The 14,728-nt window shown below is 52.6% G+C and overlaps 1 protein-coding gene across 4 annotated transcripts in view; it reads left to right on the top strand.

Moving 5' to 3' along the window:
- EEFSEC (eukaryotic elongation factor, selenocysteine-tRNA specific) overlaps positions 1-14,728 on the top strand; it is a 260,253-nt gene that overhangs the window by 200,442 nt on the left and 45,083 nt on the right. For 3 of the 4 annotated variants that reach the window (XM_054482127.2, XM_054482130.2, XM_054482128.2), the window contains exon 6: positions 9,344-9,500. The exons of the other annotated variant lie outside the window; for it this stretch is intronic. In XM_054482127.2, coding sequence (XP_054338102.1) covers positions 9,344-9,500 — 157 coding nt within the window. The remainder of the gene's footprint in view (positions 1-9,343; positions 9,501-14,728) is intronic. 4 annotated transcript variants of the gene reach the window in all.

Consider the following 14,728-nt stretch of genomic DNA (forward strand, 5'->3'; position numbering starts at 1 on the left):
TCTTTCTAGTAGAGGACAGAGACTCATGCCTGCATCAGAGGAATATGCAGAGGGCTAGGAGAGGAAACAAGGAACTCTGCCAAGGTGGGAGGAAGTAGGCTGGTGAGGGAAAAGCACAAAGTGGTGACCTTTTAAGTGTATCTTGTAAGACTGGAAGGTTCACTGCTCAGACACTGGGGGCCGTGTGGGGAAACAGGAAGGAGGAGGAGGGGCATTCCAGGTCCAAGGACTGCTTCTGTAAAGCATAGAGGCCAAGCAATGCCTGGCCCTGGGCATCTGGGAGGGCAGGGGCAGGGAGCTTAAAGAGGCAGGCAGGGCCAGCCATCGAAGCTAGGCCCTTCACTCTGCAGGGGAAGTAATGCAGGTTGGGGGCTATGGGGGGTGTTCTAGGTCACCTGTGCTAGAGAAACCCTTGGAGCAGGGCCAGCCCAGGCAGCCTAGAGAGGGGAGGCTCAGCCTCACTCACCTACCCTTTTGTATCCCAGTCTCGCCGTGAGGCTCTGGTCACCTGGTCTGTCTGGAGCCGCAGAGCTCAATGGTCTGGCAGCCACTCACCCTATGGAGCCAGGCGTCTCCACTAGTAACAAATCACGACTTTTCAGGACTGTGTGAACATGAAGGAGGAGGTGAGGGTCTGGAGCTTAGGACAGTGAGTGCTCTGCAATACCTGCTGGCTTCCACAGCAGACTTCTCACTGTTACCACACCCCAGGATGCCATCCTCACCTCACCAAGGCACCACCTTCTCATGGGTCTCACCACAGCCCTCTTTGCCCCTGGCAGCATGCACAGCTCCACCCCAGTAATTTTCTGCAAAACAAAGGGGGTCCTGCCAGCTCTTACTCAGAAATCTCTTTTAGGTCCACACCACCTGTAGGACAAAGACAATACCCAACCTTAGCATGTTAGCTGGCTGGCAGTTGGGTCCCAGGACATGGCAGGTATATGTGCTATATGTAACATGCTGAGTACTCCACCTGGCACAGAATGGGCCCTGGGTAAACAGTGGGTATCATCGGTACTATTTATTTGGACTTTCCTCTGGAAATGCAGATGCCTGGGTTCCCAGCTAGGGTGATAGCAGACGCCATCCCCCTCCCACAGTGGTGGGATAAGGCCAGGCGTGCCAGCCATCCTGGGTCTGGCACCCACTGGCGCCGGTCAGGGAAGGCCTCAGGGCTGGGCCACAGGAGCTGGCAGCATCGGCCCAACCAAGTGTAAACACGCAGACGCCATCAGGAGCACTCGCCAGCTTTGAAGTCTGAAGCGGTGCTGCCTCCTGGCTCCTGGCTCTGACCCACTCCACTGCCAATGGCTTGTTAAATGTGCCCAGGGCACCAGGGAGCATGCTGGCCTGGGGTGCAGGCTGGCTCATGACCTGCCTCTGGCACAGCTTGGGCCCCATCATTCTCAGCAAGGATGGTCTGGCAGGCTTGGTGGGCCCTAGCGGGTCAGCTGCAGGGCCCCTCGCCCTTGCAGGAAGCCATGCTGTGGTCTAGCTGGCCACTGAGCCTGTTCTGCTGGCCCTCACTCCCCTGGGTCCCTGCCAGAGGGTTGAAGGCCACATTGGCTCCCAGGCTACTTGAGAAAACAGAGGTTCCCCTGAAACAGAGGTTGAGAAGTTCTTTGCCCAGGGAGATGATCAAATGGCTGCCCTCGTATTCTGGTCCCAGCCCAAATCCTCAGCCTTTCTTCTGACTTCCAGTGTCAGGGTGTGATAGCTAAGTGTCTTGCTTGGCTGCTGGAGTCCTTGTTCACCTTCCTTTGAAAATTGCTTTTTTTGCCCGTATAGAGACACGGAGTCAGGACAGCTTGACATGCTAGAAAGAGCCAGTTCTGGAAACTGATGGACTGAGCTGGGCACAAGCTCGATGTGGCCATGGGCAAGTCACTCTCCCCCAGAACCTGTTTCTTCTTTAAAAGCTGGTCAGGCGTTGATGAGACCTGGGCTACTTCAGGGCCTCTGCTCTTCCCACCACACCAGACCATGGCCTGCACTGAGGAGGAGACACTGTCCGTGGGGAAAGTTTTCTGATGATACTGGAACAACACCATCATCCTAGGGCCCCTTCCAGAATTTGTCAATCCTGGTGGCTTTCAAGTGGCCTAGAAGAGTTAACACCTCATTTTTAAGGGACTCATCCATGATCAGGCAGCCTCTGAGTTCTTCCCATTCCTCATTGGATCCAAGGACTGCTGGCTTCTGTCCTCTGAGAAGACTTTGCTAGTGGGGTGGGTAAGAGGGAGAGAAGCAGAGAGCTGTGGGCAGCTCCAAGCATGTGGTTGGTGTTGAGTACATGTTCTGTTCTTCTGGCTTCTCTTGGGCAGATTAGATAACTGGATCTTGTGATTTCTGTGCATCTGAGATCTCCTGCACCAAATGCTGTCTTATTCTTCTGCTTCTCCCACAATTTGACATCCACTAATTGAGATTCTTTCCTCTGGGTCATCATTCTCTGTCAAGTCTTAGGTGTTATCATCAACATCAACACCCCTGATCCTAACAACAGCCTTTTTCAAGGAGGAAACTGAGTTTCAGAGAAGTCCCTCACTCAGGGTCATAGAGCTGTAAGAGGCAGAGTCAGAAGTCAGGCCTCCCAAGCCCTTCCTGTCCTGCGCACATGGTTCTCCTCGCCACAGACCTGGAGTCGGCACAGGGCTCCATTTCATGGCATGTTTGCCTGCCTTCCTTCGTATCACTTCTACAATTTGAATTAGAATGGTCACTTCACAGCTTGGGCAATTTCCAAGCCTCATCATAGGAGCCAAGCCCTGAAAGAGAGAGACACACACGTGTAATGACATAATTATGTGCACCAGCAGCCAAGTCCCTGCTCAAAGGCCAGGGACAATGGGGACCCACCTGGCGTGTAAGCAAGCGCCTGGACTTCCATGTGCACAGTGACTGCTCCTCAGGAGCTCAGTCCCTCCAGTGACTGAAGGCTAATAAATAGAGCAAATTATTCATGCAAACAGTGAGAATCCCCACTTAGAGCCATTGTTGTAACTGTGCTGGCCTGGATTCAGCATTGTTCCCTAGAAGCAAGGCCTGTTGAGCAGATCCCACATGCATTGCCTTTGGTTTGACGTCACAATGATTGATTTCAAAATGAAAACCCTCCAACTGTTCTCTGAAGGTCTTTCCTCATTGGATGTGCTTGTGTCTGATCTCTGAGGTCTCTTTCCTTTAGCTGGAAGAATCTATAATTTGGTGAAGAACCCAACCATCACACACGCATGCACACACCTTCTAGTGATGGACAGGATAAAGCAAAGCCATGTTCCCCCATCCTCACCTCCTGACACCCAGGACAGATCATGACCCCTGGTCTTCCTGAAGTTCTCCAGAGATGTAGGCCTCACAGCATCCTTTAGGAATGTAGGAGCTGTCTCCCTCTTTCTAGCCAGACTTCCTTCTGATTAAATGAGGTTTCATGCAGCTGACAATCACTGAGTCCTCGCCCCCAGTACACACAGCGGTAATTTCTGGAGGTGTAGGTTTTGGAGATGCAAAAATGTGCTCAGACCAGCTCCTGCCTTCCAGGACTGCCTTCCTCTCCTCCCCCCATCCAGCTGGTGAGGCTGGCATAGACAAGCCACTGCTGTGCTGAGAGACAGGCACACAGGCTTCTCTGTAGCCAATTCCCAGTGCAACCCTCTGCCCAGTTCTGAGGCCGGCAGTCTCTTAGAGGGGGCCTTCCATTAGTCAGCGATGTCTTCTCAGATCTGCAGGTGGCAGCCATTGAGTCTCGGGGGTGCACAGGCCCTGCATCTGCTGCTCCTGTAGTCCTGTGTGGTGTGTCTGAGAGAGTCCTAAGGGAGGGAGAGTGGTCTGCCCAGGGAGGGGGCAGGCAGAGGCCAGACCAACAACAACTGTTTACAAGTGCTCCCCTGCACCCATTTAAACCTCCAACAACTCTGTTTCCCCATATCATAGATGGAGAGATGCCTGCACCCACAGAGGTTAGGCCTCTGGCCAGGTCCCTAGGCACCCAGACTTGGGATTTGAATGCAGTGGTCTGGCTCCAGAGTCCAAGTTCTAATCTGTGATGTAAACAGTGCTGTGCCTTTTCTCTTCTTCTGTTGTCTCCAGTGTGCCCATTTTTTTCCAGTTATGGAGACCTGTACAGTAAATCCTCACTTAACATTGTCACTAGCTTCTTGGAAACCACGAGTTTAAGGGAAAGGATGTATAACAAAACCTATCTATTTTTTTCATTCATGTTATAACAAAATAACTTTGATGTATATTCAAATAACTTTGAATGAAGCAACATTATTTAAGGGCCTGCTGTACATTATTTTGTTTAAAGTAACAGTTTCTAAGAACTTATGATGACATGAAGTAAAGACTTTACTGGAAATTGAGTATTTGGAATTCATGGGAAGGGTAGTTTGCCTCTTGGCCCCTATAACCATAGGTGGGGAAAGTTTAGCCTCCCTCCAACAGCAGTGCAGTCCTTCTCAGTGTGGCAGGGGCTGACTGGGCTGGAACATCTTCCTGTGATGGTGAAGCGTTTGGGCCCTACTATAAGTGCTGCATCTTGAGGGCCAGGATCTGCCCTCTTTCCCTCCTCTCCTCCTCCCTTCCAAATAACCTGGTGTGGGGTCTGGGGTCCCTGAACTTGGGGATTGTCTTCTGCAATGACGGGGTTTCCCACAGCTGGGACTAGCAGGGATGGGGCTGCCCAGTGCCCCTGGGCCGGACTTCTAGGCCCATTTGTGTCCAGCCAGTCATGACATGGCTCTGGTGAGCCCAAAGGATGGAGAAAGTTGTCTGGGCTCATTTGCTGCTGTGGCACCTCCTGGCAGACAGGGCCCAGCCCTTCCTGCAGCAGGAAAAGCACCAGCCTCTGGATCCAGACAGTCTGAGTTGGAATGGGGCATTGCCACACTCACTAGCTGCGTGACTTTGAGCAAATCATTTCACTTTACTGAGCCCCCTGTTCCCGACAGGGCTTTCCTAAAGATTAAATAATGATGTGGGGACACCTCACCCATGACATGGCTGAGGACACTGCTGCTCACCTGCTGCAGGGAAAGGGGTGAGAGAGCAGAGTGCCAAGGATTGGGAAAGTTGGAGGGAGATGGGATTTACCTGCTGACTTCTCTCTGCTGCTCCAGCCTCCCCTCCCCTGGGGCAGCCATGCCCAGAGTGCCAGTGTCCTCTGTGGGACCGACACAAATGCAAAGACCCACCCAGCTGCTGTGAAATGACAGTGTGGGACCACTAGCAGGCAGAAGACGCCAGCACTCTTGAGACCACACGGGGTTCCTGAATGTGTGCAGACGTCCAGCTCCTGCCCTCACGGCGCCTCCCCCACAAATGGAACTGCAGACACAGAAGTTTGCAGGAGAGTATGCTTCACCCACTCAGCGCTATTGTGTCTTCTGGCCAAGCCATAAAACAAGAGAGCAGGAGTGACAGAGACACTCCCTTTGAACTTGAAATCCTTTCTAAACTGCCACTCCAGCCCCAGAGGCCCTCCTCAGAAGGTCAAAAAAAGCCCACTCACTCCTCACCTTATCCCGGATGCTTAAAACAATATTGTGGGAATGTAGGTCAGTGAACCGAGCTGCACCACACACCAGCAGGATTCTGGGGGCCAACCAGCCTGTGTGCTGGCCCACTAGGTCAGATGAGAACATAAACAAGGAACACTGGGAGCCCTCAGCTTCCCCTGGCCCTAGTCCTTTGTTTATGTAGCACTTAAACTAACTTTGGAGTCGTCTCTGTCTGGCATGAAAGCCCTGGAGCTTTTTGAAGTTCCCCTGAAGTTAATAAAATTAGTCTGCCCTCATTGCAAGACCCTGGCTTGGGGAAAGATGGATCCTCTGCTGTCTTTGTGGCATTTAGCTTTTTAAAGTTAATATTTTATAACCAAAAGAAAGGAGGGGGCAGGGGAGAAGATGCAGTAAACGTGTTCTGGAAGGCTAATAGGTAGCATGCCTGCCATCCCAGGCTCTGATTACCCTGGAGCCAGGCCTCCAGGCCCACTGGGAGGCTGGGTGATGGGCCTGCTGTGTTTAGCATGAGGGAACCAGCACTGGGGACGTGAATTGATCTGTCAGTGTGTTCTCCCAGGTAGACAGGAGGAAACTAGCCCAGGCTGGGCTGTTGGCTCACTCTCAGATGAATCGTGTCTCCCAAGGACATATCCACTTGAGTAATGTATTTCTACCCGCTGGCATCTTCCCCTTGATGCCATGTGTGGGACTAGTGCAGTTGGCCTCCTCACACTCAGTGAGCACCCGTTCACCAGGCCTGTGGTGGGTCAGGGCCATGGGAGGTGCACAGAACCCTTTCCTCGCAGAACTCCCAGTCCAAGGAGGGAGACAGATAGGTCAGCTGTCAGGGATAAGACATAGTGGCCAGGCTCTCAGAACAGAGGGATCTTGGCCTCAGTCCTGGGGGCCAAGGGGAGAGGAGGTGCCTGCAATGTCGGGGAAGCTGTCTGAAGGAAGAAATGCCCAAGGTGGGCCTTGGGTGGGGGTAGAGTCCCCGGTGCACAAGCTGGGACTAGCATTACAGGAGCACCACACAGGCAGGGAGGGAGGCATAACAGAGGGGCATGAGGACCCTGGGGATGATAGATATGTTCATTAGCTTGATCATGGTGATGGTTTCACAGGCATCATATACATGTATATGTATACACATACTTAGACTTATCCAATTATTTACTTTTAATATGTTCGTGTTATTGTGTATCAGTTATAGCTGAATGAAGCTGTTAAAAAAAAAAAAAAAAAAGCCTACAGGCATGAGTGAGCCTTGCAAATGTACCAACAACTACAACCACGTATTCTTGCAACATTTACTCACACATTCAAGGAATAGATAGTAAGCGCCTGTTTTATGTGCAGGGAATGTAGCTATGGAGGAGAGGGACATGTTTCTGCCTGGAGCTTGTGCCTGGTTGGAAGCAATAAACAAGTAAACAGATAAGGTTAAAGGTATAACGTCAGGTGGCGATCAGTGCTTTGAAGAGAGACAGGGCAGGATGAAGATTGGAGAGGAGTAGGGGCTGGAGTACAGGAAGAGGGAACCATGGGCCACAGGGGACGCTGTAGGCACCAGGCCTTGATTTGAGCCTGCTCTGGGCCAGGCCCTGCTGGGCACCAGGGGCTGCACAGAGATGGGGAGCTCATAGGATCTGTTGCTGAGAAGTGCAAAGGCTGTGGGCTGTGGGGTGGAGGGAGAATTCTGTTATTTTCCTCTAGTACATGTGATTGTTCACAGCTACAGGCCTGTTTCATGGTAGGCTCTTATAGGAATAAAACAAGAATATTAATATCAACATGTTGAGAACTTTCTGCTCTGCTAAGGACACCTGCCTGTATTATCCCTTTGGTCCTGGTGGGGCCTCTTACAAGCTGTTTCTCTGAGAAAGTTGTAAGCTGTTAGTCCAGGGACTGTGCCTTTTTTGTTTCTTGGCCACTGCAATGCTGGAGGACAGGTCTTATATCTCAGTCAGATGTAACCCCAGGGCCTAGCTATGCAGAGGCCTGAGTAGTAGCTCTTTGGGGTGACCACAATGCATGAGAGCTGATGAAAGCTGCCTGGGTGGGGACAGGGGGCTGCAATTGTCACCCTTGCTGGACCAGAAGCCATCAAAGGAAAATGTTCTGTCTTTGGAGAAGATGTCAGGAGAGGATGGGAGGTCCGCCTGGTGTGTGGGTAGAAAAAATGCACTTCTTGGTTTGTTTTTACATTTTTAAATTCTATTAACTTATTTGTAAACAGGTGATGCATTCATGTATTTCAGTAGCCAAAGATAGAAAAGGTGTACGGTGAAAAGTCCCCAGGCACCCTGCTCCCTTTCCTGGAGGCATCAGTTTCTCCTGATTCCTTCTGTGTATCCACCCCTGCCCTGCCCCCATCCATACACAGCCTGCAACATGCCCTTTGCCTCGCACTCTGCTTTTTAACGTGAAACACAATACTCTAGTTTTTGTATCTGTCCATACACACTGCCTACTCTCCTCTATGGTCACATCGTCATCTCTGGAGGCCGTGCTCCACTTCTTGAACTCAGGCTGGACTTCTAAATCATTGTCAGCTTTTGCTGCTGCAGTGAGTGACCTTGGGTGGATCTCCCATCCTCTCCTGACATCTTCTCCAGCAAGCACATCAGCGGGATGCATTCCTAGAAGTGAAATTGATGGTCCAGATGGTATGTGCATTGCTCATTTCCATAACAGCTGCCAGACTGGTGGGCACTTCTTATCATGGGGCCCAAGTTTGCTACTGGAGGCAGGATCTACAGAGCAGGGGTGGGGTGAGGAGTTGGGTGGGGCAGGCAAGGCCACCTGGCCATGCTGCCATCCCAAAAGCAGTACCTGGGCTGGAGCTGCCAGAGACTCAGAAGGGAGGGAGTGACACTTTCAGTTGCTGATCAAGCCTCTAGGGAGAAGGTTCAGGATGAACATTGCTCATGGTGAAATCAGGGCTGCACCAAGCTGACTTTTTCACAGATGTGTGTGTCCCTCCTCTCAGCCTAGGCACCCACAAAGAGACAGCAGTGGCCAACGTGGCCAGCAGGAGGTATGAGCTCTGCAAAGGCCTGGCCATGGCCAACAGGGGCCAGGGAAACGAGCAATTCTGCCTGGACTGAGGGAGGGCGTCATGGAGGAAGGGAGGTAGGGCTGTGGAGGAAAAGTGGGCCAGGCCAAGACAGGCTTCCAGGCACAGCTAGAGTGAGCAAGAGTAAAGCCTTGGGCCACCATACATAGGGGTGTGTGCCGCGGGTGGGAGACAAAGGCCAGGCTCTCAGGGGCTCCTGTGGGAGGGAAACCAGAGTGAGGAGGCCAGTTCTAGAAGGCCTTGGATGCAGGCTCAGGAGTGGCCTGGGTGACTGTGACAGCTTCAAGGAGAGTGCTCTGGGCAGGTGCCCTTGGGACAGGCTGGGTCATTGTGGCCCCCCAGGGGTGGGAGGGGGCCTGCAACAGGGGCTTGAATTCAAAGCTACTTCTACCCCCTGTGCTCTGTGACCTTGAATAGATGACAGAAGTCTGCCGTGCCTCCATTTCCTCATCTGTAAAGTGGCGCCACAGAGCTGCTGTGGGGACTGAGGTGCTATCTGTGGAAAGTGCTCACAGCATGCCTGTTTTGAAGGGCCCGTTGTTACAGTGGCAGTTGCCAGTCTCAGGTTTCTGCCCAGCTCCCATGCATTTCGTTATCTGTTAGGTGGGCTCATCGCCGTGCTACCCCCAGGGTTCCTAGAGCGGGCAGCAGCCAGCCATGCCTAGGGCCCGGGAGAGCCGGGGCTAGGCACACAGTCACAGCTCTTTCAGTGTGCACCACTAATGCCCTCTCTCTGTGGCTGGGTGTGTGGGGACAGGCTATGGATGACTACAGTGTGATCGGCCGCTCCCTGTTCAAAAAGGAGACCAACATCCAGCTCTTCGTGGGGCTCAAGGTGCACCTGTCCACTGGGGAACTGGGCATCATCAACAGTGCCTTCGGCCAGAGCGGCAAGTTCAAGATCCACATCCCAGGTAAGTGCAGTCACTTCCTCCCAGTTTAGGGACACCGTGCAGGGCACAGAGAGATGGCAGAGGCGGTGCCAAGGTGTCGCTCCTTGGCTCAGGTTCCTATCCTGCCTTTGCCGAGACACGGGGTGATTTGGCCTGCATGGCAGCATGGCCTCTGGCTGGGAAGCCAGTATGGGTTCTAGGAAGAGCCTGGATGTGGAGTGAAGATCTGGTCTGAGCAGGGTCAAGATTGGAGTCTGAGTTCCCACTGTACCATTTACCATCTGAGGGGGCCTTGGGCCCGCCCCTTGGTTTCTCTGTGGAGGCGGGACTAAGATTGAGCTTACAGGCAGTTTGGAGAAGAGCAGGTGAGGGAGACTGCTGGGGTCCTGGCATACCATCCTGGCACGTGGTAGGGTTTCCAGGGATGTGAGTTATCACCCTCTTTTGCCCAGCACAGACCCCCAGGCTCAGCACCACCTGCTGAGTTTGTGCTGGGGCCTGTCCATGGGCTGGGTCAGAGGGTGTGTGTTTGCTGCTGGAGAGCCCTTGGATTTTGTCAGTGAACTCATCCTTCAATCACTTGTGCATTTATTCAGCCTACACTGCATCATGTTCTTCTGCGTCGCAAGCATTGTGCTTGGTGCTGGGGATATGGAGCTTACAGTTGTAGGAAGGTACAAACAATAAACATACTAAAGAAAGCCCTGTCAGATGGCAGTAGGCACCACGTAGAAAGATAAAGCAGGGACGGGCTGGAATTGCTGAGCATGCTGCTTTGGATAGGATGATCAGGGAAGGACAGAGGGAGGGAAGGAGCCACATGGGTAGTCAGGGAGAGCATGCCACAGCGAGGGGGAAGTGAATGTAAAGGTCCTGAGGTGACAGTGAGCTTCAAGTGCATTTGCAGGTCAGTTGTTTGGCAGAAGCGTGCTGAGCAGAGAGGTGTGCAGGACACAGGCCAGGGCTCATACTGTGCACTGGGGACCGTGGGAAGGACTAAAGCCTGTGTTCATATGAATGGGCCATGAGCCACTATCTTTTTTTTAGAGACAGGGTCTTACTCTGTCTGTGGAATAGAATGCGGTGATGCAATCAAGGCTCACTAAAGCCTTGACCTCCCAGGCTCAAACCATCCTCCTGCTTCAGCCTCCTGAATAGCTGGGACTCAGTTTGTGTGCCACCATCCCCAGCTCCCCACTGTCTTTTATCTCCTGTACAATTGTACCAGATACAACCAATCCAGTACAATTCTGTTGTATTTCATAATACAGTAAAAATTATGAAAATTTTCAAACATGCAGCAAAGTTGAAGAATTTTACAGGGAACACCTTTACCCACTCCTGATTTTATATTGACATGTTACTGTCCTCTACATAACTCCAGGACTCAAGGTTAATCCTGTGAGGATGGAAAGCTGTAGGGAGGTTTGGATCAGGGGAACAACCAAGGTTAGTTTATGGCTTCTTGTGTCAAATCTCCTAAAGAGAAGGTGGTGCCCTGGCTCCAGCTGGAAAACAGAGACCCCAGCTGCCTCGGTGTTCACAGGTGGCATGAGCACCCTTCCCTCTCCTGACAGCCTTGCCAGGGAACCCTTTCCTTTCAAAGTCCTTCCACTGCCCAGAGATAGCATCTGCCTTCTCATGAGCAAGGGCAATGGTCACAGAGGCATTGCTTCTCCAGGGCACTGTGCTCCCTGTTTGCAGCCCCTAAGGCCTCTGTCAAGGTGGGGCTGGGGCAAGGGAGGCAGAGGCACCCAGCCATGGGAGGCCTCCAGCGGTGAAGCTCTAAAATTCTGTCCTGTCCTCCCCACTTCTCCATAGTGGCTCTGAGTCCTCACCTCAGCCAAACAGGAGTCTTTGTGCATCGCTTCAGTTTGGCTGTGGGTTGTCCTCAGAGACTGGAGCCCACAGGGCCCCTCTCTGGACTCCAGGGAGCATGCAGGGGGCATGAGCCAGACAGGCCAGCGTCCAGACCTCAGTCCCCGAGGGCCTCGTGCCTATGCCTGCCCGGGCTATTGTGAGCTTTCTGGGAGGGAAGGATCCCGGGATGCCTCCAGCTGGGTCGGGGGCCATACTGTAGAGCACTGATCCTTCCCCTAAACAGCTCTGGGGCCCTGCTGGACCAGGCAGAGGGAAGAGCTTATGGTCTTCTCCTTTGGGAACTGCTAGGATCATGCTGACTTCCCCTGAGCTCCCTTCCTGTAGCCCAAGGCAAACTCAGGGCTGGGGTATTCCCAGGGCAGGCAAGAACCAAGAGGAGTCTTGTTTGGGGTGCTGGGGTGGGAGTGGAGGGAGGAGGGGTGTAGGGACACTGCCTCAGTCCACTAGAGTTCACATTCCTTCATCAGGTCAATGTTGACTTTTTAGTCTGCCTGCTTCCTGTTTGTGGCTTTTAAGCTTTTTATTAAATATCACTGGTCAGATTCCTCCATCCCACCCACCACCTTCCATCCCTCCCACCCCCACTCCCTGCTGATTCCTCCCTTTTAACCTTTTTGAAGTGCCTTAATTGTGAAGGAATCTTCAGGAAGCCTGAGCCATCCAGTGCCAGGTGAAGGGAGAGAGAGTGCATTGCTAGCTGCAGCCTGGACACGCAGGGTGGGGAAGCCTGGGTTTTGGTGCCGTGCGAGGTAAGGCTCCCAGCCTGCAGCTCCTGGACAGGGCTGGGTTCAGATGCACTTCATGGGCCTCGCTGCCGGCTCTACAGGGCATCTGGGTTGGGAAAGGCAGAATGAAGAGTCCCCTGGGTTTCCTCCCATCAGCCTGTCACCTTGGGTTGCAAGGTCAGATGCCAGGAAGGCCAAGCAGGTGTTGAAGAGGCCAGGTGGCAGGTGATAGGGAGCGGTGGGGACTATGGTGACCTGGAGAGCTGCTGTGTGGGTCCTGCCAACTCTTTACTATATGGGAATGTAGGCCTGGGGTCTCATTTTATCTAATTTTATTTTTATGTAATATCTCCTGATTAAAAACTACAACTGTCTGTGCTAAACAAAGCATGCCTTTGGCCTGGTTTGACCCCTAGCAACTCGTAACTCCTGTTCGAATTTTAGAAAGGACACTTGGCCCTCAGGTTCACGAGGTGAAGCTGAACCGTAATATACAAACAGTATGTTTTAAGGAGCCACAGACTCTTGCCTCAGAGACAAGGGTCCTGATGCTAGGGCTGTTGACTCCCAGAATGTGCTATGGGAAATCAGAGGGCTGGGGGACGGCCCCATCCTTCCTGATACCCAAGGAGCCTTCCCAGAGAGTCTTGGGGGATCTCAAGTTTGGAAAGCCCCATATTTACAAAACATCTCCCTTCAAAGACCTTGCCATTTGCAGAATTGTACTTCATGGGAGGATAGGAGGCCTGGCAAGCTGCCAGTAGGAACCTACTGGGGAGTTCTGCTGGTGGAGAGAGAGTAGTTGGAGGAAGGAGCTGAACATGGAGGAGGTTCCTGTCCAAGTCATAGCATCACTTGTAATTCCCAAGGGTTGTAGGGTGGAGTGGGTCTTTTTATCTCCATCTCACAGGTGGGAGCCGGGTAGCAGAGAGCCTGAGGGCTTTGCCCACGGTCTGTCTGTGTCACCCCGCACCTCTCCATCAGCCCTGTTGATGCCCCTAGAGAGCAGTCATGTCTTCAAAGAGTCTGGAGCTGGGAGGCCCATGTGGTGCTTAGAGAAGCACTGTGCCTGGGAGGCTGCGCTCCCAAATCTCATCTTGGCAAGCCGTCTGTCCCACCGCTGCCACCCTCCCCTCTGCCTCAGTGTGCCAGGCATCAGCACTCACTCACAGAGGCAGGCTGGATGGCGGGTGGGACAACAGCTTCCGCAGCCCCTCCTGTTCCCACTTTGCAGGGAGAAAAGAACACCTTGATGACTCCCAACTAGAGAAGAATCATGTGAGAAGCTGAATAGACTTGTTCCTAATGACAGCTCTGAGTCACTGGGCATTTACTCTAGGACAGAAAAGGGCACACATGTGCCCGTGATCTTATCTCCTGAAACAATGCTCTGTAAATCTAAAATCTCCCAGGGCTGTTGTTTTGTGTACCTGCCAAGATGTGGCAAGCTTTTTGAATGGCCCAAATTCGTGATAGGTGGCCCCTCTCCCATAGGGTGCTCCTGAACCAGCTGATTTGGGACAGCTCATGTGTGTGTCTGCTTTAGCATTGGGGGGCACACGGAGCTTAAAGCCTTGTTACTGGAAAGCCCCAGGCACCTATTACCACTCGCGTGTCCGTGTGTCACTGATTCTCACCAGGTAACAACTGACCATGGAACAGAGCTGCAAGTGCTTACCTCATACTAGCCAGAGAGCCGTGATTGAGAACATAGCCCACTCAAGGCCACAGCCGCGGCCTCATCCTAGCAGTGGGTGCTGCTCACGTGCCGGGAGCTCAAAAGGGTACTCATATCTCAGGCACTTGGTCTTGTGAGTAGCCAGAATTCTCATTCAAACCCTAAAATAGAGATCTTACTTTTGGTGATCTTTAATAACCTTTTGATTATTACTAATCACAGATTAATGTACTCCAGATGAGAAAAAGAAAAAAAATTTGTAGAACCATACTTACAGTTAAGACCCCAGAAGGAGCTTCTATTTACTGATTATCAGGGGGAGCCAGCACTCAGGAGGAGGAGAAACAGCCCCCAAAATATGGGCTATGATGTATAGCAGTTGGGCTGCCCACTGTACAGCTGAGGAGACTGGGGCTGGCAGGATGGGCAGTGCAGTTGCTGGTGTTCCCATTGCAACAAGCACCTCGTTTCACTGCACAAGCAGACCATTTCAAACTGCTTTGCTGCATGCCAGGGCAAGGATAGTCTGTGTCCAGGGAGGTGTGCCACAGAGGTGGGCACTCAGCGCAAGAAAGCCAGACCAAAGCAGACACTTGGGCAAAGGTAGAAAACATCCGCACCTGAGATTCGAACCCAGAGCACCTCACTCTCAACCATTCTGCTCAAGACTTCCCACACCATGATGCCTTATAGGCAGGGTTGGGGGTGAGGCACTGAAGTGCATCTCCCTCCCTCAGGGTGTGCGGGAGAAGGGAAGGGTTGGTCATTCAGCTCAGTGGGCCCTTGGACAGAGGGCCTGAAATGACTACCATGTGGCCCCTGGGAAGAGGGAGTCAGGAAAGCCACTGCTGCTCACCTCTGAAGGGGGTCCTGAGGAGGGCTTCTGGGCCATCCTGCACCCAATGCTGCCCCTGTGCCCACCCCCAGGGCTGCAGGGGCTGTGACTCTGAATTATGCCCATCAGT

Source organism: Pongo pygmaeus, chromosome 2 (assembly GCF_028885625.2).
Source record: "Pongo pygmaeus isolate AG05252 chromosome 2, NHGRI_mPonPyg2-v2.0_pri, whole genome shotgun sequence".
Taxonomy (NCBI): Eukaryota; Metazoa; Chordata; class Mammalia; order Primates; family Hominidae; genus Pongo; species Pongo pygmaeus.